This window comes from Peromyscus maniculatus, chromosome 20, assembly GCF_049852395.1.
Source record: "Peromyscus maniculatus bairdii isolate BWxNUB_F1_BW_parent chromosome 20, HU_Pman_BW_mat_3.1, whole genome shotgun sequence".
NCBI classification, from domain to species: Eukaryota; Metazoa; Chordata; class Mammalia; order Rodentia; family Cricetidae; genus Peromyscus; species Peromyscus maniculatus.
Window position 1 is genome coordinate 5,604,179 of NC_134871.1, and position 27,911 is coordinate 5,632,089.

Genomic DNA, 27,911 nt, shown 5'->3' on the forward strand with positions numbered 1-27,911 from the left:
ACTGGGGCAGCAAGAGAATGGAAAAAAGATACACAGGTACAGAAAGGTAGAGAAAATCTGGGCTTGGGTGGGCCAGGCCATGCACGCTGGTGGAGATGCAGCAACCACAGAAGCAGCCCAGAAACACAGCCTTTATTTTACACATCTGAATGGAGGAGGCGGGTTGATGGTATACACCTCAGGGGCAGGCTTACCTAGTCTCAATAGAAGGTCTCTGTAGGGAAGCAGTCTCAGGCTGCGGTGATCCCAGAGGAGAATGCTGTGGTTGATAGTTTTTATACACACCGGTCAGTCGTTCATAAACACTTGTACTTGGGTCATTGTGTTATGTGACAAAACTTTTGTTGGGGAGACACTACAGACACGTCTAGTCACCATAGAGTGGGAGCCCAGGACAGATCAAAGTATGGATACCACCCAAATCGAGCTTGGTAAACCAACGAGTGTTATTGGGGTTACTTGCAGGAATATGGGTGAGAGGTTAGTTACAGGAGCAGAAATGACTCAGAGACAGCTGCATCACCAAGACCCACCACAGCATGGGTGACAAGGCACAACAATGGGAACTTGGAACACACCTCACAGCCTTCAGGCAGCTCAGCAGGTTGGAGAGTGTCCTTTCCAAGTGACTCTGGTCTAAACCTCTTCCAGGCTGCTAGGTGGTCTCTGCTGCTTCCAGGCATCCTGTCTGGTCTCATTTTTACAGCTTGGCTTGGCTGACAGTCTCCTATTCACCTTGGCTTCTCTGAGAGTGACCCTTGGCAGTCTTTATTGCTTACTCTGGCCCGAGGGGGCCTAGTGAATCTTGTCGGTTTCAGGGACTTCCTGAACCTATTTTGAGTAGTTTACCTCTCTGCTTAAAGAGCTTCCCCACAGTATGGAATGTTTCCATCTTGGAGGAAACTGTTGCACAACACACAGGAAGACTTTTGCCAATTTCCTGAACCTAACTTGGAGAAGGTTTGGCCACTCTCATTGGTCTAATGCACTGGAGCCCTTGACATAACGGTAAGCATGTTAATAATACACACTCAGGGTTTCAACTGTTCTTTACATGTTCACCCAAGGCTTCCTCCACTCTCCTGCAAGCGGCCAGGTCAAGAGCGTGGATCCATACCACTATTATAACAGAGAGGAAAGAAATGGCGCTTAAAAACCCCAACTACTATACTCTCTCAACAGTCTGAAAGGCAGGCATCCCCTGCACCATTGTCTTGAGTCTGTGGAGCCTTCTGTTGTTCACCGGACGAAGTGTAGGCTGCTTTAGCAAAATTAGAATTCACAGCCTCTGCCTTCCAGACCTCTGTGGTTTCTTCCTGGAAGTAGCCCCCGGCATCGTTGATAATCACATCCCTTGTGTTTCAGGGCCCAAATTAGTTCTTCTTCAACAAAGCCCCGGCCCAGCGTTGCCTCTTCTCTTAGCCTGATGGGAGTTTAACATTATTTGGGACCTTCTGCTCTGCTTTTACAAGCCATTTTTACTACTGCTGCACTAATAAATTATTTATGGTGGGAAACCAAAATCAGAAAATCCTGGCTACTTGAAGACAGACTTTATTAAAAACATCTCCTTCCCCCTTGCAAGAGAGACCCCCCCAGGCACACTCAGTTCCTCTGCTTACCCAGCCTCAATGCACAGAGCAAGAGACACTGCCCATGGCTACAGAGGCCAGGGTGTGGAAGAAGAGAGCAGGAAGCTAATTCTCTAATTAATTTAATTAATTAATGGGATTTTTTTTTCTTTGCTGCTACTGCCTGGTGCCACGTAGGCACCGATGAATGTGACTTGACGGGTCTGACTGGTAGTGGTGGGAGGCCAGTGAATGAAATGGGAAGCCACCTCACCCTGATGCAGTAATCCCTTGTTCACACAAGAACTGGCTATGGAGAGGCTGCTGAGATGATTCGGTAGTGGGATGTCTCAGTGAATAAGGTCGTGATGAGCAGGCATGAGGACCTGGGTTCAGATCGCCAGCACTCATGTTTAAAAAAAAAAAACAAAAACAAAAACAAAAAAATAATGCACTATGCCTTTATCCCAGTACTGGGAGAAAACCCAGGAGAACCCAGAGGTCCATTGGCCTGCCAGTCTAGACAATAAATGAGCTCCAGGTTCAGCGAGTCTTGTCTCAAAAATAAATTAAATAAGACCAAAATTGACAGAAGAAGACACCTGACATACATGGGAGAGGGGGATGGAAGGGGGCGGGGGGGGGGGGCAAGATAGAGAGGATGTTTATGAGTGGCCAATTCTGGGCCTGATAACAAGGCATTGGGCTGAGATGTCTCTAGAATAAAAGGGAGTTTATATTCTGCAGAAAGGGACGATTAGTTGAGAAGAAAGTAGCCATAAGACCCTGGGTAGTCTTAACCCCCTCTGAGGACCCATTGGCCTTTCACCTGAAAACCATGATGACACCAGGCAGGTCCCCACTGGAAACCCAGGAGAGGACTTTATAGCTAAAGGCCAGAGGACAACCTGAACTGCATGAACTGAACTGCAGAAAGGGCAAGAGAGGGGGGCTCCAATGATTCCACAGGATAAAAGTGCAGCCCTGGGGCACTAGACCAGGTACAGTGAGCGTAGCCAGAGACTCTTTCTGCCTCTCCGCACTGGCAGCGTTCGGACCAGGTGCCTCAGTCGCCAGCGCGCTGTTCGCTCCGAGTCCCGGGGTGGGGCCCAGGACTGTCTCAGCTCTTCCCTTCCACGCCTTGGAGCCCAGAAGCCGCAGGGTCTCCCCCTCTTTCCCCATCTTTTGCCACCGGAGTGGGGGGTGGGGGAGTCGAGATTGACAGTACACACATCAATGACAGTTTTAAGGCGGAAGGGGTGGGGGCTGTCCCTCCCCACTCCTGACGCACCCGGTCCCCTCCTCCCCTTAGCACACCCTGGCGCCTGGAGTTGGTACTGGCAGTCAGAGAGGTCCAGAGACTGCGCCCCGTACCCTGCCTGCCCCTGACACTCTGGCCTCCCCTAGGCTGATCTGCTTGCAAAGATCCGTCCCCACGTTCCCAGACACCTAGGGTCTGATGGTTCCCAGCCCTCGGAGCCGGCTTCCTCGCTGCACCTAGCTAGTCCAGGAGCCGCGGGGAGAACATAGTGCCGAGTACAGGGCCAGGATCTCGGTGGCGGCAGCTACTCCCGGTGTGTGGGGGGGAGGGAGCGGGCCGTTGGGGGGTGCGCAGAGGTGCCAGGGGACCGAGGGACAGCGGGACATCTGGCCTGGCCACGCGGCTTCAAGTTTCCACGGGCGCAAGGTTGTGCAACCGCGCGATCCGAGCGAGAGCCGCGAGCACCTCGGAAAACAAGGCGAGCCCATAAACAAAGCCACGTGGCCTCGGGGCCCGGGGGGGCCGGGCTAAGAGCAGGCGGCTCTTCCGGCAACAAAGAGCCGGGGCAGAGGCCCCGGATAAATACTGCGCCCCGGCAGCCTGGCGCAGCATACCCGGAGTCCGACGCGACAGGAGACCCTCCCCAGCGCCTGAGCCCTCTGCGAGTGCAAGGACCCCCCGCGCCCACCCTAGACCCGCAACCCTCCACACCAGTTCCCCACACTTGTCCCGGTCGCCGCCTGTGTTCCCCTAGCATCTTTCCAGCGCCGCGCATCCCCGGGGCCAGCCAGGCCGGTCGGTCCCCGGCTATCAATCCGTCCTGTCCGTCGGTCGCGTCCGCGCTCGGTGCCATGCCGTTCCTTGGGCAGGACTGGCGGTCCCCAGGCCAGAGCTGGGTGAAGACAGCCGATGGCTGGAAGCGCTTCCTGGATGAGAAAAGCGGCAGCTTCGTGAGCGACCTCAGCAGGTGAGGACATACCCCCAACTTCCAACCTCACAAAACCCGACCTTAGCTGGTCGCAGGGGTGGGGTGTGGGGTGGGAAGCGCCGCAGGGGCAGATGAAGGAAGGCAAAGCAGGGCTGGGCCAGGATAAAGAGGGAGCCTCTGGCTGAGGGGGCAGGAGTGAGGTGCCCGGATTTCTGCAAAGGTCTCCAGAACACAAGAGATGGGTAATTTGGTGTCTCTTACTGATCAAGGTCAGTGTCTCCCAGAGAAAAAGATTCCGTACAGAACCCGAGATCCCTCAGTCTGGCAACCGGGATCAGGTCCCTTAATATTTGCACTCAGGCGCACAACTCAGGGACTCTTGCCTTTAGACCCCGGGATTGCAGAGTTACTGCTTTAAGTGGGCGCCAGCGAGTTGGCTGTGTGCCTTTCCCTGTCCTGTGACAGGACCCAAGGAGAACAAGTACGGCAGTCACGAGCCGGATGGTGGGTCTGGTCGTGGGCACTGACTGCCCTGAGTTGCACGAAGGCTCTTCCCACACACAGTCGATGGCTGAGTGGGCCGAGAAAAAAAAAAAGAGTGACTGGGAGGGGCTGCCGATGGGCCCTGGGACAGCAGCCTTCCTGGGCAGACTTGCGAGTGGGTGGTAGTGGTAACGCTCAGGGCCGCAGGGAGGCGGGTACGAAACACGCAGCACGCACAAAGCTCTGCTTCAGGAAGGACCAGGCTCTTGCACCTGTTTCCTCCGTGGCCCTTTCCAGTCAGTCTTCACACGGTGGGTGCGCACACTCCCATCCCCAGTGGTGCCTGCCAGCTGCAGAAAGACCACCCAGACTTGAAGTCTCACCTGAGCTCTGTCGTCTGGTGGAAAATCTGAGGTCGGAACAAGTGCCCACTCGTAAATTATAAGGTCGAGGATCAACCCCCAACCTGGGCAGCTGACTGCCTGAGACACCCAAGGAACGTGATAAAAAATGGGTTCAGAGGGGGCTGGTGCAGTTGAGGTCACCCCTGGGTGCCTTCCCCTCCCACTATCCTTTGATTGACACCCCCACACAGCCCTGCATCCTTAAACTGACTTCAATAGCGTTCTGTGAGTGGGCCAGGGCCCACTGAGTGAGATTTGCCAATGGTTGTTTGAATAAAGGTTTGGCAATTAATTATCAAGAAACTATGGTTATATGGGCAGCTTGACCTCCAAGGCCTTCCCATTTGATTGTGATTTGTAATGCTTGAATTCCCTCTGTCTCTTAATGAAGTGAAACAAAACATTGAACTCGGGGCCTTTCAGGAGAACCGAATATATTAATTAACCTCTGTGTTAGGTCCTCTGAGGCAGTTTGGAACACTCTAAAGGAATCTTATTCACAGAAAAATCAGATAAATGACCAACTGTTGTACCTGACCATTTTCCAGAGAATAGAATTAACAGTTAGTTATATCTAGTACTTCTTCCTCAGCTAAGTGAGAAGGAAGTAGACCAGAAGAAGCTTTCTCCTCCTTGGAATCATCCACCTTAGAAGCCAGAATCTAATATCCCAGCCCTCGGTTTCTGTATAAAAAGTTCAGCTTTGGGCCGGGCGGCGGTGGCACACACCTTTAACCCCAGCACTCAGGAGGCAGAGCCAGCCGGATCTCTGTGAGTTCGAGGCCAGCCTGGTCTACAGAGAGATCCAGGACAGGCACCAAAACTACACAGAGAAACCATGTCTCAAAAAAAAGCTCGGCTTCATCTCAGGGTGATGCTGCAGGGGCTCAGCCAGCTGCATCACAGTGAGTTGCTCCAATAAAATAGGGTAACAGCCCACTGTGTTCAGTAGGCCCAGATCTAAAGCGGGGAGACCGCAGTTCACCTAGATACTCACTCCATTCTTGCTCTGGGCTACAGAAATCATGACACCCCACACTCCCTGTTACAAAAGACCTGAGGATGAGTTCATCTTGCCCTGGAAGTTTTAAGGAGGCTGGAGTCTGGGACCGCATCCCTTCCTGCCCACCCCCCCCCCTTTCTGTTCTTGCACATCACACCTGTGAACTGAAGCTGTCCCTCCCAGTCATTATCTCAGCAGCGATCAACACCGTGACCACCTGCAGCCCTCTGCTGAGTCACAGTTGAGGACTGATTTGGTCATCTGCCTCTCTGCAGAGCAGCTGGCTGTTTGCAGGGTATTTTTTCCCCCAGCAACCGTAAACAATCCCCTCCTTCCTTAGCTCGAGAGTCTGCCAACTTCTTAAAAGCAGTGGCCTCCTGAGGTCTGGGTTTGTGATCTCAAATATCCCAGTTTCCCGTCTTGGTTTTCCTGTGATGTAAGCGTTGGGCCCAGTGCCTGACGGCACAGGTGAGCTTGAATGCCCTCTCTTGTTCTCAGAAAACAAAAGGCAGGTCCTTTATAAGAGAAGGTGAGTGACTGTAAACTGAACTACTGAGGCACAGGCTGCTTCTCTAGTTCCATGGACCATCCTGAGAGTTGCCTAGCAAGGGCAAAGAATAAAGGTGTGCTTTGAGGGGTTTTAGTGTGAACCCTGACTTGCCTGCATGGTACACCTGTTCTAGACTCTGCTGGCCATTGTTCCTGTGGTCCAGGGCCCTGTCCTCCAACAGCCAAATGTTAAAGTCTCAACGCAGCCAAATGCCTCCTGAGACCATAGACTTTAGATAAGCTTAAAGCTGGCCCCTTAAAAAGTTGGAACTTATAAGATAAAGGAGGAACGGCAAATAAGGCAGATTAAAATTTCAAGGAAGGAACAGTGAGCTGGAGTGATCCAAGAATGCTTCAAGGAAGTGGTGGTTGAGATGGCCCACACTGCCTCCTCCCCAGCCACCCTTGCCCCACCCCAACCCCAGGATGAGTAATCTCAGCTCTCTTCTCCAAGCCTGGACGTCTGCAGTTAAAAGCCCATTTCAGTGATATAGACTGTGTGTTGCTAAGGCTGGCCCAGGAAAGAGGAAGTCGGTCTTTATGCCTTGAATAAAAATAATAGTGGAGATATTTTTATGAGCACTTACTCTGTGCAAGGCAGTATTGTAAGAAGCTTCGTGCACTAGCCTGTTTCCCCCAAAGCAATCCAGGAAGTAGTCCTTTGAAGTTTGACAACCTGGATATGACTTTGAGCAAATAAACATCAAAATCTCATTGGCCATAATCAGGACTATAGAACCACTTTGGGTCGGGACGTGATTTTATTAAATGTTTTTCTTAGTAACGAATGAAATAAATAAAGATCATGTTTCCTAGCCCCTCCTTTATCTGCTGCCACAGTCGTATTATTTTGAAATCTTCCCACCTTTTCTGCAGTTGTCTTATAGTGTTTTCCATATGTTTGATGGTAATGTGGATGCTGGGTGAAGGAGGGCTTTTTCCTTATTCTTGGCCTGTGCCTGTAAACATCAAGATTAGTAAGAAGTAGCTACAAAGTAACAACTCACTGACTATTGTTAACATTTGGTGAGGAAGGCAGCCTCCTTAAGATGGTTTTGATTACTTTAAATATATTTATATATAATGTATGCTATAATTTGTAAATGGTGGACGTTTTTCTTGTTAAACATTGAGTTGTAATTTTCCATTGATTTTTGCATTTCCTGGAAATAGACATAACTGGAGTCTCAAAATAGTCACGGAATAGATTATTGCTTGAAAGAAAACATAAGCAGACTACACAAATAAACTTCACAGCCTTGCTTCCAAGCCCAGCCTCCAGAATTCAAACCCTAATCCAAAATGAGACGTATAGGGTTTCCCTGTGGTTAAAACTTTTCTATACTCTGCATCAAGAGAGCATCATCAGTGGTGTGAAATTCTTCCTGAATTGGCTTTGGGAATGAGTCACTCCAGCTTAAAGCAGCTCATTGTAGCATCTGTGATGAAAACAAGTGTTCAACTTCCCTGGAACACTTTCCATTAGAAAAGCATAAGATGAGGTGTGGACGGTTAAAACTTGTGGAGAATGGTCACTATCTGGGCCTGATAAGGAATCCTGCTGCAGACCCTTACATGCATGACTTAAAATAACTTTGTTTTGTTGTTCTCTAGGTGTGGAATTTTTACTGTAGTTTGTAGGGCTGTGGGTCTCTTGTGTATTTCTTTAAACATAAGTCTTCCTGTGGTATTTTTGCCCACAGAATGTTCTAGCTTTGTTTTCCTGACACTCTGGGACATCACGGACCACTCAAGTGACTTCCCATCTTTTCCTCTTCCTTGGCTTTGATTGAAATTCTTTAAGTTGGCCTCCGAAACTGGAGTTCTGTTCTTTGTTCTGCCCCTTTCTTCATGCTGACTAGAAGCAGAACATGACCTTGTCAGTGGCTCTGTGCCCCTCACAGCTATGCAGGCAGACAGACAGACACACACTCAGCCTTACAAAACCTGACCCAAAATGTTCACCCTTGACTCACTTAAGCAAGTGCCTCTGAGAGAGGCCATTTCTGCACCACACAATCTAAGCCTAAAAATATCCCGTTTCCCTGGATGGAAAAGAGCAGGCTAAAGGCGTTCGGGAACTCAATAAATCGTTGACTGGTGGCCTGTCGGTTTGTCCCTGCCGGATCTGAAAGCAGGACCAGGGTATCTAGCTGGTGATCTCAGCATTTTAATAAGATACTAAGGCAAGTCCTACTTACTGAGACACCAATCGCAATGAAAGAATACTGGACAGTTTCCGGCCTTCCTGTCCCTGTTATCGTTTACACAAAGCAGGAAATACAGAAGAGCATATCTGCTTATATTCATCCCCCCTAAAAACATATAAATCAAATCACATTTTAAATTCTACAGAGAAAGTCAGAAAATTAAAGGACTCTTAATATATTAGTGGACACACACACCTGATTTGTACAGGTGGTTGTTATAAATCCTTCCTGCCTCTTGACGGTTGAAAAGCAGGGAGCCAGGCGGTGCTGGCGCACGCCTTTAATCTCAGCACTCAGGAGGCAGAGGCAGCTGGATTTCTGAGTCTGAGGTCAGCCTGGTCTACAGAGTGAGTTCTAGGACAGCCAGGGCTACACAGAGAAACCCTGTCTCAGAAAATCAGAACGAAAACCAAAAAAAAAAAAGAGGCAAGGAACCCATCTTCCTGTTAAATTTTAGTATTTCTTTCCCATCATTTTTGTAGAAGGTATTCAGGGATTTTCTTTACATTGTGAGACAATCACCCTTATTCCCATGATACCTCAGCCTGCTGAAGGAAGTAGACACCTGGACAAAGTTGGACCAGCCCACCCTTCAGTGACCTATGAATTGAATAAGTGTACTGGGTGTCTTTTCAGCCCCTCTGAGTTTATGAATTATGCATTTTCCTGGTTTCTGTTAGGACCCACTTTAGCCTTTCAGCCTGAAGCCTAGTGTTGTTAATCAGAAACCTAAACAACAAGCATCGTATGCCAAAGACCTGCTGGAAGGGGAGTTCGAAACTCAGATTTTTGTAATTGTGATCATGTTTTAAAGGCATGACAGGAAGACGCTGGCTAAAGCAGCTTGTTATACTTTAAAAATGGATGACTTGTATAATAATGCAATTTATAGCTCAATAAAACTGTTTATAAAGAGAAGGGCAGGATGGGATAGCACGTGCTTGCAATCCCAGCATTGTGCACACCCAGTACTTAGGAGGCTGAGGCAGAGGAACAGTACATTCAAAACCAGCCTGTGCTACACAGTCATTGAAGGCCAGCCTGAGCTACATAGTAAAATCTTGTCTTAAAAAGAAGAGAAAAGGGTACTGGGCGGCGGTGGCACACACCTTTAATCCCAGCACTGAGGAGGCAGAGGCAGGTGGATCTACATGGTGAGCCAGCCTGGGCTACATGGTGAGACCCGGTCTGAAAAAGAGAGAAGGGGTTGAGGGTTGGAGAAGATGGGGAGAAGATGGTGGAAATCGAAGGAAGAAGCCACAGCAGCTTGGAATCGATGCTCTGCAGCTTGCAGAATGCGGGCATTGTGTGGCACAGTGATGCCAGCCATCTCCCTCCCGGGTCAGCACTTTTGTTGAAAGTGATACTGTCACAGGCTGCGTCGCTCTTAAAGAGTATAGTGTTCTGTATCCAGTTATAATGGAAGGCCCTGTTAGGGGATTCAGAAGAAGCGCATGTCCCCATCCCCGCCTTCCACATGGAGGTGATGATGTTTTTACTCAAAGAGTCTCTGTGCTTGTGGTTCTCAACCTGTGGGTTGCATCCCCTTTGGGGTCGAATGACCCTTTCCCAGGGGTCGCATGTCAGATATTTACAATTCATAACAGCAAAATTACAGTTACGAAGTAGCAAGAAAATAATGTTATGGGTGGGGGGGTCACCACAACATGAGGAACCGTATTAAAGGGTCACAGCACCAGGAAGGTTGAGAACCACTGTTGTATGGACTTTTTTTTTTTTTTTTTTGATGATTTTATTGTTTTGTTTTGTCTGGGACGCATCTATGTTGGTGTGTTTTATAAACCAGTGAGTTATTTGTGGAAGGATAGCTGCTACATCCCTTTTCTCTTCCCTTACAGTTACTGTAGCAAGGAGGTATACAATAAGGAGAATCTTTTCAACAGCCTCAACTATGATGTTGCAGCCAAGAAGAGAAAGAAAGACATACTGAACAGCAAAACCAAAACTCAGTGTAAGTCATTTGTTTTGAACATAAAAAGAAAGGTGTCTGAGGACATAGCTCAGTTGGTAGAGTGCCTGCCTAGGAGGCACAGAGTCCTGGGTTCAATACCTTAGTACTGCATAATTAGGCATAGTGACCCTGGATGAAGGCCATCCCAGTAGGATGATGATGATGGCCTTGAACTTTTTTTTTTTTTTTTCTTCGAGACAGGGTTTCTCTCTTTAGCTTTGCGCCTTTCCTGGAACTCACTCTGTAGCCCAGGCTGGCCTGGAACTCACAGAGATCCACTTGGCTCTGCCTCCCAAGTGCTGGGATTAAAGGCGTGCGCCACCACCGCCTGGCTTGGGAGATTCTTGTGAATGGTTCTTGAGAAACAAATTAGCACCTCTCCTATTAGATGGCTGCCTTCTGTGTCACTAACTGAGGTTTCTGGGGTCTTTGCGTCCACAAACGCAGCTTTGCGTTCCGCAGGCGCAATTATGGCATTCTTCACTGTTCAAAAGCCCTTGCCAGCTGCGTGCATCCCTGCTTGGCCCTTGTGTGTGGCCTGGGTGAGACAGTTACAGTGCGGGGATACAGCTGAATCCATTCCCATGGGTCTCTGCTTTTCACCTGTGTTTTGAGGCTTTGGAAACAGAGTTGTGAGGCTAAGGATGTAGCTCAGTGCTTGCCTCACAGGTGGGAAGTCCTGGATTTGTCCTCAGGACCAAATGGACTGGGCATCATGGTTCTCGGAAGGTAGAAGAGTTTGGGGGTCAGTGTAGGATGCATAGACTTTGTCTCAAAATGAAAAAGAAAGGGGGGATGGAAGAAGAAAATCGGTCCATCTCTCTTGCACAAATCTTATTCACATGGTCTAGATACTTAGATGTTGGCAGAAGATACAAGGTTCTACTAAAAAGGAGTGTTTTCATCCTCTCGGACTGTCGGTCAAGTCTTTGTTGTCAAAACATTTTAAACTCTGGAATAAATAAAAAAAATGAGTCATGTTTAAAATCTGAACAAACTGTTCAGATATGTTTCTTTTTCGTTTTTTGGCCTCTGTAGATTTCCATCAAGAAAAATGGATCTATGTTCACAAAGGAAGTACTAAAGAGGTAAGCACACATCTACTCACTGAAGCACCGTGCTTAGTAATGCTGTACCTTCCTGGGAGAGCATTGAGCAAAAACAGTCCTTTACATCTAACAGGAGCCAGGAGGGTAACAACTTTCTGTCAGAGAGAGAGGGAGAGGGAGAGGGAGGGTAGGGGGGCGAGAGGGGCGGGGGAGGAGCGATCGAGCAATCAAGCAAGCTAAGCTCTCTTCAGGTATTGGCTTGGTTAGGGGTTAGGTTTGAGAGGACTAATAATTAAATCTGGCAAGTGTTTTCAGTGTCTGCTCTTTGTACTGTAGATAGGTTCAGGTGCTTATGCTAGCCATCTTCTGTGGCGCTTGATAAAACGAGCAATTTGCCGACTGGAACATGAGGTAATAGGCTAGAGTGACAGCATCCTGTTTCTTTCAGGGACCTTGGAAAACACCTCATTTCTCTATGGCATCAGACCCAGAGAGGGTGGAGCAGGGACAGACCCAAGTCACCCAGGAACTTAGGACAGAATGAGATGATAGGCCAGAACTCTGTATTCCCAATTCTCTGTGTGTCCGTACTAAAAGTTCAAAACTTGTTTTCTTCCTTACAAAGCAGAGCATCAGCAGTGGGTGCAGGGTGGTGCCACCGTGGAGGCAGGGAGAACTGATCTCTTCCCATGAGTGTGTGGCAGACACTATCACAGCCCCAAATAGCATATACTCAGTTCCCAGTAATGCACTGTACATTAGTACTCCCAGAGAGTGCGTGCAGAGAACTAGGGTGGTGCTAGTCATGAAAAGGGACAGTCCACAGATCAGCCGCCAGCTGTAGAGGTGGGCTGCACCACCCACCTGTGTCCCCTGGGATTCCGATACAGACAGGAAGACAAAAGCCAGTCCTCTTAGACGGGCAGCCAGGGGGTTCAGCGGAGTCCAGTGGGGTGTACTGGAGAACAGCCTGTACATGGCAGGAGTAATGTGTGCCTCTGTCACACTCCATGCAGCGCCATGGATACTGCACTTTGGGGGAAGCTTTCAACAGACTGGACTTCTCCACCGCCATCCTGGATTCCAGAAGATTCAACTACGTAGTAAGGGTGAGTCTCAAACGCCCGCGCTAATCCAGACTCTTGAATTAGATTATCAACATTCAAGTTATCTGACCGGGCAGTGGTGGCACACTCCCAGCATGCGGGAGGCAGAGACAGGCAGATCTCTTGAGTTCTAGGCCACTCTGGTCTACAGAGCGAGTTCCAGGACAGCCAGGGCCACACACAGAAATCCTATCTTGGAAAAAAAAAAAATTTTCATGTTGTCCTAGTTTCAAAGGAAATACAGAGAGACAGACACAGACAGAGAGAATGAGAATGAGATTTTCATGGCCCTGAGGATTCAGGGTGAGCAGAAGATAACTCTCCTCAGCATCTCTTCCCCAGTCCCCAGTACTTGAGGGTCTAGATGGTAACTGAGATGGACCCCCCTCCCCCAGACATGGAGTGCCATAATTCCTCAGTGACTCTGTTAGTCAGTCACCCCAAGTGAAAATTCACTCCTGGTCCTGTCCGCCAACCCCTCATCCCATCCCGATGGGAGCATGAAGCAGGCAGCAACAGCCGTGAAGGGGGAAAAAGCCCCAAATTAAGCTTGTGTGGAAGCCTTCTGATTGTTCTCGCTCTTCTGCTTCAGCTGGCCCTGGGTCACATCAAGGCCTGCTTCACTCAGGCCACAAAGCCCTCAGTCTGGCCTTCCCACGCCTCCCACCCCACACTGAGTCTCTGTCTACCTAAGTCTGACACCACCATTGGGGTCTGAAGCTTGCTATATTAAACCCTATTTTGAAAAAAAAAATTAATGAATACTAACAAAGTATTAATAATGCAGGAGGTAGCACAGTGAGTCTAACATGACTTTGAAGCTATTTGAGTTTGTTTGGTTGACGGTTTTACGAACACGCACGTCGTGGTACATTCTGTGTTGATGGCTCACCCCGGGGAAGAAGCAGCTATTTAGGTTTGGGGCTCTGAAGTTGGAGGGAATTTCCACCTGTGGGTGTTACTTGGTGAAGCAAGCGTTTGTTTTCTTTTTCTGGGTTGTCCGGCTTCTCGGTGCCCATCACACAGTCAGATGACCGCAGAAGCTCAGCCAGGGTGGTGACATTCAAGCCCCCTTGAGGCCTGGTTCATTCACCTGTCATCTGGGGAGATACAGGCTGGCTGTGCAGAATGACCTGGCAAAAGCCCAGGCCTTCAAGCAGCAGGTTGGAAGGCCTGGGCTGAGCCCATGACGCATGAGCAGTTCCGTCCACTCTCTGGCCGAGCCCTTCTCCAGTCCAAGGGGGATAAAAATAAGAGCCCTTCTTGGGTAAAATGTTCCTGTCACTCAGCGTGAGTCTGCTGTTTAGGAGAGGTCACCTAGTCCTCACAATGCCTGCAAACTAGTCTGGCTGGTTGGAATTAGTCCCGGGAGATCTGGAAACTTCTGTGGCTAAGAATATGAATAGTTTCCATCAACTGTGTCAGAGGACACACTCAGATCTGATTACATGCTACAAATCGATCATCAAAATCATCTGGTTTTAGATGGCGTCCCTTCCAGCCAGTTGTCTTTTCAGAAGAAATAAAGTAGAGGGCCCAGATTATAACACAGCCGCATACGTTTTCACCTTTAATCTTTCCAGTGGTCCTATGAAATGTAGGTGCTTGGATTATTTCCGTGTAAACAAACGGTGAGGCCGGGTGACTGACTTGTCTGAGGTCACGGGACTATGGGAGGAACAAAATGCAGACTTGAAAACTGGAAATCCTTCAGAGCTCATGCTGTGTCTGCTTCCTTGGGTTCTTTGTAAGCAGGGGCTTAACATAATGTCCTGAAGTCGGGGGCCCACGAGATTTCCTCTTCCATAAGAGAGGTGTCCCTGGTTACAAAGGGAAGGTGTGGAAACATGGTGACGTTTTTTTACACATGGGTGAACTCTGCAGATGAGAGCCAGTGATGCAGACTTAGCCACTAATACTTAATACTAATTAATATTAATTACTAATATTATCAGTGGATTGATTCTATTCAATATTAAATTGAATAATTATGTTGATTAATTATAATTGATGTGTTAAGTTGGTTATTAATATTGATTAATTAAGGGTTGCCTGCTCACCAGAACTACTGTTGAGTCCCCATAAAAGAGGGTTGGAGGTCGGTGGCTAGGAATAGCAGCTGACTGCCGGACACCAAGGCCAGAGAATGCAGTCTATCTCAGCACTGGTTGCAATTAAGCACTTGAGAAGCTGGCAGGTATAGGCTACCTGCCCCAAGAGCTTCTGAATTAACTCATTGCAGGCTGTGTGCAGTTATTGGCATTTTTAAAATATCTGCTAGGGAAATCCCAGTGAGCTTTAGAGTCTGCAGACTAATTTGGGAATTTATTTAGGGCCCAAATGTTGTGTTTTGCATAATGAACTTTTAAACAAGATACACAGTATCAAACTCTGATTATGACTTCTGGAGTGTGGACTGTGGGCCATCTGCAATGCATGATGGGAAGAGGGGAGCCCCTCCCATTTTCCAGCTGGAAGTCTAAACCGTGATTGCTCTGATACCTTCCATAAATCAATTGCTTTGATCCTCTAAACTGTGGAGCTGTGGGAATTGTACCTGAATCAAGGTATCTCTGTGAGAATGGAAAAATGCAGTGTGAAAATACAGATACAGGATGTGGGAAGTGTTCCGTCAGTTTCCGTGATTTACATGCGCACAGCCGTCTTTCTTGAGTGATGGAGATGGGCAGTCTGGGTTTGCAGATGAGATGTAAGTAAGGATCTGCCCGTTGCAGTGGGGACTGCAGAGGTGCTGAGCATGAGATGTAAGTAAGGATCTGCCCGTTGCAGTGGGGACTGCAGAGGTGCTGAGCATGCCTGACCACTTTTTAAAATGCCTCTGCAGTGAGGCTTGATGATCGCAAACACCAACGCTTACCCAAACGCCCCCGCTCCTCAGTGAGTCCCTCAAGGAGGCTGCATTATCAGGGGCCAGCGAGAGGACTCACCAGGTCAAGACATTCGCCACACACACCTGGCAACTGGAATTCAGTTCCCTGGGCCCACGTGATGGAAGGACAGACTGACTCTATGATTGTCCTTTGATCTCTGTATGTACAGTGTGGTAAGCATGTACCATGTGAGTACACACACACACACACACACAACACACACATACACACCACACCACACCACACACACACACACACATACACACCACACCACACCATACACACACACAACACAACACACCATACACACACACACAACCATAACACACATCCACACACACACACATCCACACCATACCATACACACATACACACACCAAAATACATACACACACAGACACCATACCATACACACACACCACACACACACAAACACACCACACCACACCAACCATACACACACACACACACACACACACACACACACACACACACACCGCACAATAAATAAATGTTTTTAAAAAACTTTCTTTAAAGAAATGAGAGAGACCCTCCTCAAAGCTAGAAAGAAGGAGAGAAAAGTCCTGTGCCCTCCATATATATGCTGTGACGTGTACACACACACATTACATACACACAAAAGAAAAATATTTTTAAAACAAGATTTTTTTTTATATATGATAAACTGGAACTATCTCCAAGACAGTCCATTATTCAAGCAGAGAAAAAAACTGCATTATTGCAGATAAAATAGAATTAAGTTAAAACTCTATAGCACCAATAAAAAATGGTCTAGGTACGGCCCATGGTAGAGCACTTGCTTAGTATGTGTTATACCCTGGGTATTCTAGCCCCAGCACTGAAAAAAATTTTTTCTGGGGTTGGGGATTTAGCTCAGTGGTACAGCGCTTGCCTAGCAAGTGCAAGGCCCTGGGTTCGATCCTCAGCTCAAAAAAAAAATTCTGTATACACATATGTATGTGTGTATATTCTTATTTATGTGAGGTGAATAAGTGAGAATGATAGACAATAAATAGACATGAAACTGCCTTAAGTCTACAGTAGGAATGAGGCAACCTCCTCAGGCCAGTCTGGTCTCCCACTTGTGTTCGTATGTACCACAAGCCAAGAACGATTTGTATATTTTTCAAATATTAAAGTTTTTCAAAAAGTTTAATTTTTCAAAAATTAAAGAAGTAAAGAAGTATAATAATTAATAAGACATTAAAATCCTGCACAACCCAAACATCAGTGTCCGTGCAGTTTTCCTGGAGCCCAGATACGCCCGCCTGTTACATAGCATCTGTGGCTCTTTCTGTGCTAAGTGGAAATCGGATTCAGAGTTGAGTGACAGTTCTTGAGCCTGCAAGCCTGAAACATTTGCTATCCTTAATAGAATTTTTCTAACCTCTGCTGTACCACCTACTTCATGATTTGTGAAATATGTTGGTGATTGGGAAAATACATACTGCAGTTATCTGAGCTGTATCACCATAATTCAGAGTTTCAAAGTGCCTGATAGGTCCCAGCGTGTAGAGAAGGTAACCTATGAAGAGTAGGTAGATAGCATAGAGGAGGTAGCCTGTTAAGTCTCAGGAGGTGGGAGCATTGTGAGCAGCTTATCCGATAAAGACTACCAGGAACGGGTAAGTGGGGCTGGAACAGGTCTTAAGGAGCAATAAAACTCAGGGAGACTAGAGAAGGCAGGCAGGGCTCACGTCTATTCAGAGATCATTACAGAATATTCAGTCTGGGTGAAAGTAGCTGGGTGTACTTCAGCCTTCAGGATCAGGGGAGGCTGTTGCCATGCACAGTTTTCATGTGATCCTGGGCAAACTTCTGTCATGGTAGTGATGGTCATGGACATCCTCAGCTCTCTCAAAGATGTAGCTAACGGCAAAAGAGATCATGTGAGGATCATTCGTGAACGGGTGAATGTTGGTGATGATGGTTCCATTAGCTGTGGCTAAACAGGAAGTAGACTTAAGATTCTTCCAGTTCAAGGCTTCTCTATGTGACGTCATCTGGTAGACAGGAGGGATCCAAGGGGAAGAAAAAAGTAGAGAACAACAGAAAAGCGTTATTTTTAATAAGTCATATTTGTGACAGCTTTGAATCAGTTACTGGCTATCTCTTTGCAATTCACTGGTCCTAACCCTGTGCATCTACTTCTTCTATGAAAGAGGTCAGGCTGTTCAGTGGGCAGATGTGATAAACCATTTTGAAGATGAGAAAGCAAAGGTCCGGGGAGCTGAGTGATTTGTACAAGGTTGCGTAGCCAAGAAGAGACACAGGGGATCTAAACCTGTCCTGTCCTTGGTGCTCTGCACCATATGCTCAGATGGAGAAATGAAATGCAGAATGGAGTCTCAGTGTGTGTGTGATAGAGATATGTGTGCTGTGTGCATGAGAGTGCAGGCCTGCACCTGCTGCAATGCATGCATGAAGGTGGCAGGACAGTTCTGGGCATCAGTTCTCTCCTTCCAATGTGGGTTCCAGAGACTGAAGCCAGGTCATCGGGCTTGTGTGCGGCGAGCATCTTTACCTGTTACACCATTGTGCTGCCCGCTGCCCGCCCCCGCTGCTGCCGCCGCCGCTGCCACCTTTTCTATCACATAACTGTTTGCATGCACGTGGACACACACTCACAGGAAAAGGCCACGATGCCCAGAAAGCTCTGACCATCATTCTCAGTTCTTCCATGGGATGTGAAAGGAGACCAGCCACCTGGCAACTAGAGCTGCAGTTATCAACCCAGGAAGTCCATGCAGAACTACTTCCTGACTGGGGTAAACTGGCCCTGTGTGCTGGTGGGGCAGGAAAGGACAGAGAAAGCCTATAGCCCTACTCTGTGTCCCCCTGCAGCAAAGAACATCACAACCTCGAGGCACATTTTTTTTTTTTTAACCACACTACCACCCCAAGTCTATTTGAATATTTCTACAAGTTGCTGCATTCCTACAACCCCTAAAGAGTATTTTCCAAAAACATGTTTTAGTTTAAGCTGATAGGTGGTTTGGCAAACCAAAGACCAAATAAGTCCCAATGAGTCAAATTTAAAGCCAGTACTGAAATTAGGGCATGCTGATGCCAAGCCCCAGTGGGTTGTGATATGTATGCATAATAGCCTGGCTCTTCATGCAGGTTCTGCAGCCACAGTAACCTTGGATTAATTTGGTGCTTCACATACTTGGTGGCCTTCCTGGGATGGAGGGTGGCCTCAGCCACCAGGGGCTTAAAACTAGTGGTGTCTGAAATAGAAGAAAGGAAGCCAGCAACAATTCACAGCGGCAGTGGCATGGCCCTATCTTGAAATGACTCTCAGAAATCATTTGAATTGCCATGTTTCCATATTTTTCTAACTGACTTTTCTTGTCCCACTTTGGAAATGACTGAGTCAAAAACATGCTTTTTTGTATGAGGCCTCAGAATCTAAATACATACTAACATAGATCTTAGAAATACGTTTTTTTTGTTTGTTTGTTTGTTTGTTTGTTTTGTTTTTTTATTGAAATCCACCTTGGATTCTAGGCTGAGTCAGAACTAATTACAGAGTGGACAGGTGAACTGAGTTTTAAGTATGAGTTTAGTGCCCATCCAAGAAGGATGCTTATCAAGGTACTGATATTATACTGTGATGTAAAACTCAAAGGCCTCCTGATTCTGTGAAAGTTCTCCAGTGTCAAGGAGGAAAGAGTTGACATCATCCTGCTGCTATATCCTGCAAGTTGCTTCAAGTAAATACTCTCAGAGCCCTAAATTGTACTCAGCCCATGTACCGGTGTGCCTGAGACACTCGAGAGTTGCATGGGCCCTACCCTCTGCTGCTGGGTATTTTGGCCCTGACATCAAAGCACAACTACTTCAGCAATCGGTTGGGTTTGGAGCATTGAATGTGGCTTCTTGAACAAAAAGCAGAACCTGAGATGCTTTCTTCCTGGTTGGCCAGGATTTGGCCAGATAGAGAGGTGGATAGAAGACTTGTGGTAATAAATTGTATGTGTGTATAAACCTGGAAATGGAAAGGGACAGAATTGAAGGGGAGTGACAATGGGTTAAAAGTGAGGACAATCGAGAATCATAGCGAGAATCACAGGGAAGGACTGGGGCATGCTGGGGCAGATGAGGCCACGCTGGAAGAGCTGGGGAGCTCAGTTTAAACAAGGAAGGAAGACATGGTTGCTCGGATCTCTACAACAGGAGTCAGGGACCCTTGTAAGTTCCAGAGTAACTGGGATAGATGAAAGATGGAGAGACAAGTTTCTCTTGGCTGAGGATACAATTAATTCATATAAACTTGGCCCTCCTCGTTATTTTAACTCTCTTAGCTCAAGAGCTGTTTCGCTTGCAAATAATATTTACCCGATCTTGACACGCCTGGAGATTATTAATGTGGCTGAAATTTTTCCTCTTACAACCTGCCAGTGTTCAAGCTCAAAGTCAGGACAGAACTTTCCAGGTTTGTGATATGTATTATCCATTGAATAAATAAGGATCTTGGAAGTACACATACTCAGTGCAGGGCCAAGCTGCTGCCTAATGTAACTGAAGGCTTATTGTAAATGACACCACCTTCCAGTGGACACCCAGCATGGGTACTGAGCACGTGAGGCATAGGTTAAGCTTCTCGAGGCTGGAATTCTTCTTTGCCTTTGATCATGCCAGCAGATTTTCCAAGCAAGTTATGGAAAAACCTCTTCCTAGGAGATGAAAGAACTTGGACACAAATCTGATATTGTTTGTTTGAGACAGGTTCTCTGTGTTAACCAGGCTGACCTTGAACTCACAGAGATCCAACTGTTTCTGCTTCCCAAGGGCTGGGATTAAAGTCATGTACCACCACACCCAGCCAAGACACAGATATATTCTTATAGAGTATTAACAATATCCCTCGTGAGCTAGAATATACATGGTCAACCTCCATTCGGGTTTGACCTTTGAAATTGACAGGAAGGGAAGCTGCTATTTTTACCAATACTTCTGAAGGTTTGATTATCAGCGTCCCTGTGGAGGTCAGGCTGCCTGCCCTTCTGGGAGTGTTTGAGATGATTTTTTCCTGATAGGTAACTTCCTTCTAAGCACTCTGTGACACTCCTGGATCCCCACTCTGATACCATAGGAAGTCCAGCCTGAAAGTTCAGGCGATCTGGAGTCATGTCATGGGACTGCCGTGAAGTGTCTTCTCCCAAGCAGCAGGGCATTCGGGTCACCTGTTTCCCGGTCCCTTGCAGAAATAATGTGCAGATTCCCAAAGACAGATGTGTATAAACCAAGTCTGTGTGGAGCCACCGGCCTGTCCTACCAAGAGGTGAGCTAGTAAACCAGCTTCCGTCTAGGGTTTGGAGGCAGAGCGTCTTCTGATCGGACAGGCAGCAGCTGTGTGAAGGCCGGTGAAGCTGTGCAGAAAGGAACAGTGAGGGATCAGGAGTCGGGTGACAAGGAAGATTGGCTCTCTGAGCTCGATCCAGGCGACGTCTGAACGACGACGACGACCTGAGGGATGAGTCGGAGCCAAGCATGTAGCAATGTGGCAGAGACAGAGACCCACAGATGGGGCTAAACTTAACCTGTCTGATGAAAGCAGTTGGACTGTAGAGGAGGGGCAGAAGGAATTTGGGGGCACCGTGCAAAGGAGGTTGGAGGCCAGGAAGTTGATCCAGGAGGACCTTGTCAGGTGTGAAGAGGTGTTGGGGGATTTTCCTAAATGCAGAGGGAAGCCATTTTGAGTGGGGGAAAAGACATGATCTTTTTTTTATTTTTTTTTTTTTAAATATTAGTACTGGTCTGGCAAGACAGTCCAGCTGGTAGAGGCACTTGCCACCAAGCCTGATGACCTGAATTCAGTTTCAGGGCCCATAGAAAGGTGAAAGTGCAGGACCAAACCAACTCCCACAGGTGGTTTTTTTGACACACGCAGTGGTACACACACATACACACACACACACACACACACATTAATGCTAATACATTTAAATATAAGTCCTATGCTAGGATGAATTGCAGAAGAAACCTATTTTTGAGTAAAGGATGATGGGAGGGAAATTACTTTTGCCCAGTGGCTCTCCAAACATCGCGTCAAACTGTGGTTGATACACATTCCGAGATTTGCTACACAGCTTTGCTTGCAACTAGATTTTTCTCCAACTCATCGTCTCTCAAACTAGCATGAGTTGAGGCTGAATGGCAGGATGTGGTTTGGGCATGTGGTGGCCACCCCCTCCCTCCAGTAGCAAAGCTTCATTCTCTCTCTCTCTCTCTCTCTCTCTCTCTCTCTCTCTCTCTCTCTCTCTCTCTCTCTCTCTCTCTCTCTCTCTGCACAGTGAGTCCTTACACACAGTGGCAGATCCCCCACACTGCCCACTCACAATGACACCATGGCATTGGCATTCCGGGGCAGCCTACAGCTTGATTCCCTGTTCCTCTTCACCTTCTGCCTCACTTTCAACACAGCCACAAATTACTGGCACCTGAGCTAAAATTTGCCCGGCAGAAAACAGCTACTTCCAAATGAGACATTTTCCTCTACTCCCCACTTCTCTTGTGGCTAAGGGCAAAAGATCCAATTGGCTCGACCGTCTTGGTAAACAAATTACTGGATACAAACCTATTCTCTTGGGCAAATGGCTCTCTTAACAACAAAAATGATAGATAGATTCATCACCATCATTGTTAACATCACATGACACTACCTGCTGGTTCTTGGCAGTGGGATTGTATGGATATAAGAGGTTAACCCAAAGCCTTTGCCTCTTTCTAAATGTGTTAGAATATTTTCTGGGCATTATTTCACCTCGGCATGGAAGCTGATCACCAATCAGAGCACACTGTTGATATAAAATTTCCAGATTCTTTCCCCACACAATAACAAGTCATGATATTGCTACAATTGTTATAATACAATTTGGCCAAATTGTTGATTATCCTTCACAGTGGGAGTCCTGAATGCTACAGAAAGACATGCTTTCCGTTAGACATATCTGGACTCAAGTATTGGCTCCCCAATTTACTATTGCTACTTGACAGCTCTGAGCCTTAGTGTCCTCGTTTGTCAAATTGGGAACTTAACCTCTTTGTTATTGAAAACTGAGACCATAGAGGTGAACTGTGTCATGCCATCTCTGCACACAGTAACTATCCATTGTTGTTAGAAAAATATGATTTCATGGCCGGAGCATCTCTGCAAGTCATGAACTGTATCATTAGAGAGCTGTTAAATGCATCACAAACAATAAAGATGCAGTGGACTATTGAAATCTGAAAACATTTAGTTGACGGTGCGTGCAGTTGAAACACAGAGTCTTTAAACGAGCTGTACTTTGCCCTAGTAGTTCCCTCCTTTCTGCCTGGCAATAATTTTTAGCTAGCTGTCTTTTCTGTGTTATGATTAAAAGCTGGTGATAATAAGCTACTAAGTATATTCTCCTGGCACATGGTGAGTGCTTGGTGAACTAGTTTGATCTTCACAACAATTCTAAAGTAGCTGCTGTCATTATACAAAAACGGTTTGACTCTGAGACCGTCACTTATAATCTCTATGATGGTACCAGAAGTAACCCCAGAACTACATCTGGCTGTCCACTGGTTTTTGTAAATAAAGTTTTATTGATACACACATGGTGCACATTGATTTACATATTGTCTGTGGTTGCTTTTGTGTTACAGTTGCAGGGCATTTTTAGTGTAAAGACTGAATGACCCCCCCAACCTTAAAAGTTACTGTTTGGGGGCTGGGTGTGAGGGTGCACGACTTTAATCCCAGCATTCAGGAGGCAGAAGCACGTAGATTGTTGTGAGTTCAAGGCCAGCCAGGGCTGTTACACAGAGAAACTCTGTCTAAAAATCCAAAAGCAAACAAGCAAGCAAGAAGAGAGAGAGAGAGAGAGAGTGAAAGAGGGAGGGAGGGAGGGAGGGAGGGAGGGAGGGAGGGAGGGAGGGAGGGAGGGAGGGAGGAAGGAAGGAAGGAAGGAAGGAAGGAAGGAAGGAAGGAAGGAAGGAGAAAAGAAGTTACTACTTGGCCCTTTACAAAAGTTTGCTCTCCCAGCTGCCAACCTTAAACTTCCTTAAGAGACTGGAATTGGGGAGAAGAATAATTTTGTTAGTGGCAATAGCACTTTATGTTTGGTACTCAGAGTAAGTTTTTGTTTTTATCTTACTTGATTCTCCTAACCATCTTGTAGGGAGTCTTTTGTTGTTGTTTTGTTTTGTGTTTCCCGTAGGTAGTCTTTTTATTGGCCTTAAGAATACAGAAACAGAGCCGGGCGGTGGTGGCGCACGCCTTTAATCCCAGCACTCGGGAGGCAGAGCCAGGCAGATCTCTGTGAGTTCGAGGCCAGCCTGGGCTACCAAGTGAGCTCCAGGAAAGGCGCAAAGCTACACAGAGAAACCCTGTCTCGAAAAAACAAAAAAAAAAAAAAAAAAAAAAAAAAAAGAATACAGAAACGGGCTGGATGACTAAACGATAAACTCCATGCGTCTGGGGAAGCATGGGTTTTGTCATTATCCCCCGTCGTCTGCCTCAGCACTAGGACAGAGTGGACACACACAGGGGTTCTTGCTACATGAAAGACAGTTGGAAAGGTCACCCCGACAGAGAATCTGCTTCTCCTGTTCCAGGGCTCCACAGCTGCCTAGTAATGACAGCAGGGACTTTCTCTTCAGTTAGGATGAGAGAAGAGTCGACATGTCACCCTACTGTCCGTTGACAGGATTTGCTCCTCGGCCCCTCTCCCTCCTCAGTTAAGGAAGATGATATCATCCAGCCCAAAGAGCTTTCTGTTTCCCCTAAATGTACAGTCTGCAGAGGCGTCTTAGATACACAGTCAGGGCCTGCTGCAGAGGGCTTTTTATTTATTTGTTTGTTTATTTTTCCTTGTGACAGGTGCCTTTTTAGATAAGGTTAATACTGACGCTCTTGGGAGCTGGTGGTCACATGGCACCCACGTTTTGGATGCATTTCTGGCTGATCGCAGGCTGCCCCCTGCCTCACCTCCTACCCAGAGCTGAGTCACGGTGCTCAGCCGCCTGCCCTGCAGGAGCAGGCTCCAGGCTCCAAGCTTGTGTTTTCTTTCATCTTTGCTGTATGCTGGTCATGTGAGGCTCTGGGTATTAATAAACCCCAGCCTGGCTTTCTACAGCCTGCTGCTCAGGGAGAAAATGAAAGGTTTGTGTTCCTCTTTCCACCGTCACGTGCCGATTGGTGGCTGAACCAAACCAGACGGGCACAGAGGGCTGTGGTCACCGTGGATGGACAGAGCGGTCCCCCATCCCCCCGTCCCGTCTCCCCCGCCCGGGTGTGTCTTGATGTCTTGACTGTGAGTGTCACTCTTGTCAGCCCCTGACTTCCAAGTTTACGTCTCTAACACTAAACACAACACAGCAGCGTCATCTCCTCCTCCTCCTCCTCCTCCTCCTCCTCCTCCTCCTCCTCCTCCTCCCCCTCCTCGTCATCATCAGGAGGCCACACCACCCCCTGCACACGCCAAAGATACCCAACCCAGCAGGAAGACATTTGAGATTTAAAACTTTTTCCCCCCAATTTAAAGTAAAGTTATGTTCAAGGAACTAGTTCTATGTGTGGTTTGACAGGGTCCCAAAGGGGACAAAATGTTTAACTAAGAACCCGGGACACGGAGGTGCCCTGAACCACCCAGGATGTGGGTCCAAAGTTCATCCTCCTCTGCATTCCAGCTTTTATTTTCATTTCTTGTGTTCTCACGTTGTCTTTGTTTTTGCAGTGCAGATTTTTTGGTTTTACTTTGTTTCTTCCCTCTGCCTTGATTCCCGCATCCAAGTACATTGATGAAATCGGATCGGGGCCTGGGCCGATGAAACGCTCTCAGAAAGCTTCCTAGGGCTGGGATGGAGCTCGGTTGGTAGCTGCTTGCCTGGCATGCACGAAGGCCAGAGTTTTAATTCCCAGCATCTCATAAATCAAGCATGGTGGGATGAGCCAGTTACCCCAGGTAGAATATGGAGGATCAGAAGTTCAAGGTAATCCTTAGCTAGGTAGTAAGTTTGAAGCTAGCCTGGATTATGTGAGACCCTGCCAAAAGCAAAAAAAGAAAAACAAAACAAAAAAAACAGACTGAAAATTTTGTTTCAGCTCAAAGGAGAACTTGTTTAATTTTGTGATGGAAGACAGTCAATGTTCCATTGAGAAAGTTTTTCTAGGGGCAAAGCAGTCCACAAAGTGAGGGGGTCTTAGTTTTCTTTTTTTCTTTCTTTTGCTTCTTAGAATTAGCATATATTAATTACACTAAGAATTAATTATGATATTCTCATATATGAAAATGATGTGTTTTGATCATACTCACTTCTATTACCTCTCTTGTGTCTCTCCTTTATTGGGGGGTCTTAGTTTTCTAAGGCCACTTTACTAAGCCTGAGTCTGTGTTGTGTTTCTCGGGGACTTTATTTGTCCTGTTTCTGATGAAATGGGTTGTTTTGACTTTATAGCAACCTTTGGTGTGATGGTTCTTTGAAACATACAGTGTGTCCTCTCACTTTCCTAAGTGGGGAAAATACAGCTGAGTCCTCTCAGGGGTTGTGAGATAGCTCATAAAGTCTTTGTTAAATTTTTTATTCCATTTATTTATTGCGTGTGTGCACACACATGTGCGCGCCTGTGTATGGGTCAGAGAACAACGTACAGTTCTCTCCTTCTGTTGTGTGCCTTGGAGATCAAGTTCAGGCCATCAGGCTTGACAGCAAGTGTCTTTACCTGTTAAGCCTTCTCCCTGGCCCTGGTGATACTCTTGAGCCTCACCTGATTCATCTGAGAAGTGGGTTGAACTAGGTGACCTCCAAAACCCCTTGCCATTTTAATTTTCAACAACAGAATCTTTGGGGGTTTTGTTTGGTTGGTTAGTTCGGTTTGGTTTTTCTTTTTTCTTTCTTTCTTTCTTTTTTTTTTTTTTTTTTTTTGCTTTGTTTGTTTGTTTTTCGAGACAGGGTTTCTCTGTAGCTTTGTGCCTTTCCTGGACTCACTCTGTAGCCCAGGTTGGCCTCGAACTCACAAAGATCCGCCTGCCTCTGCCTCCCGAGTTCTGAGATTAAAGGCGTGTGCCACCACCACCTGGCTCCGTTTAGTTTTTCAGGACAGGATTTTTCTGTGTAACCCTGGCTGTTCTGGAACTCACTGTAACTCTAGTTCCAGGGGTTCTGATGTCCTCTTCCGGCCTCCAGAGGCACCAGGCACACACATGGTACACTTACACACATTTAGGCAAAACACTCAGATATATAAAATAAAATTTTAAATCAGACTCCATCAAAGCTAACAGATACAAGGGTTCTCCTTTGAGTCTCCAGGAAGAAATAGATAGACACACTCTATACCCATCTTTCTATTAAAAAAAAAAAATGGTAAATGCAGCAAAGGAGTCTAATCAGGCAGGTTTATTGAACATGAAAAAGCAGACAATGTCTAGAAGAGAATCATCCCTTCCTTGGGACAAGCACATGGTCACCAAACACGAGCTTCGCAGTGCCCTGAGAGCAGTGGGTGCCGGTGGGCGAAAGTTCACGTCGGGGCAGAACAGTTCCCCCGGGGGTGACTGTGCAACGCTCCTGTGCTCACAGGTCATGAGAGGTTCTGTTCCCTCCGGAATACCGTCAGCTCTCCTTTCCAAAGAGAACCAAATAGAATGGACTAGCCCTGGCGGAAGCCCAAACCCGTTATATATAAAAGAGAAAAAAGCAGTTAAATATTCAGCCTGACTCCTAGTTTTGAATTACCAGCATTTGTCTTTCACTTGGAGCATCTGCTTTTTATTGCCTGGTGGCCTTGCCTGCCATTTATCTCTCTCTCCCTCTCCCGTCAGTCTGTATCTGCACGTCATGTGACCCAAAAGTGAAGATTAGAGGAGAAAAATATCCCTGTATTCTAAGCCTGGCAACTTCTATTTTTATCCACAGCTGTTGGAACTGATAGCAAAGTCACAGCTCACGTCCCTGAGTGGCATCGCCCAAAAGAACTTCATGAACATCTTGGAAAAAGTAGTGCTGAAAGGTGAGCTTCCCCCACCCTCTCCCAGCCCTTTTGAGAGGCATGGGAATAGGCAGGTGGATTTTCTCATCAAGTAGCATGTCACTAGATTGAAAGTAATGTGAGTGCATGGGAATGAATAATGTCAGCTGAATTCCAGGGGTACTAGCTTCCAGCTCAGCCCTTGGCAAAGAACAAGACCACTGCCCTCTGGCCCTCTCTTTAGGGTCATCTGTTTGCCTTTCTTTAAGTTTGACTGGCTCCTCCATGAGGCCATGTACCCCAGCCTTCACCATGGAGCTTCTGTATTCCTAGGAGACGGAGCTGTGTGCAAGGCAGAATTGAGGCATAGACTGTTTGAACCAGCAAGGACCTTAGACCTCTGGCTCAACCGAGTCATTTCACACATGGGGGAACTGATGCATATGTGAAATGATCATCTGCCTATGATCGTCAAGAGATTAGCCCAGTCGGGGTTAGAACCCAACCTTCCGAACC

At 47.0% G+C, this 27,911-nt stretch overlaps 1 protein-coding gene across 1 annotated transcript in view; it reads left to right on the forward strand.

Annotated features, from left to right (window-relative positions):
- Window positions 1–3,255: 3,255 nt before the first annotated feature.
- The window catches only part of Fbxo32 (F-box protein 32), a 40,433-nt gene continuing 15,777 nt past the window's right edge, over window positions 3,256–27,911 (forward strand). The window contains exons 1-5 of the mRNA XM_006990671.4: window positions 3,256–3,799; window positions 10,269–10,381; window positions 11,420–11,469; window positions 12,447–12,539; window positions 27,344–27,437. Of these exons, the coding sequence (XP_006990733.1) occupies window positions 3,684–3,799; window positions 10,269–10,381; window positions 11,420–11,469; window positions 12,447–12,539; window positions 27,344–27,437 (466 nt within the window). The 5' untranslated portion in view covers window positions 3,256–3,683. The remainder of the gene's footprint in view (window positions 3,800–10,268; window positions 10,382–11,419; window positions 11,470–12,446; window positions 12,540–27,343; window positions 27,438–27,911) is intronic.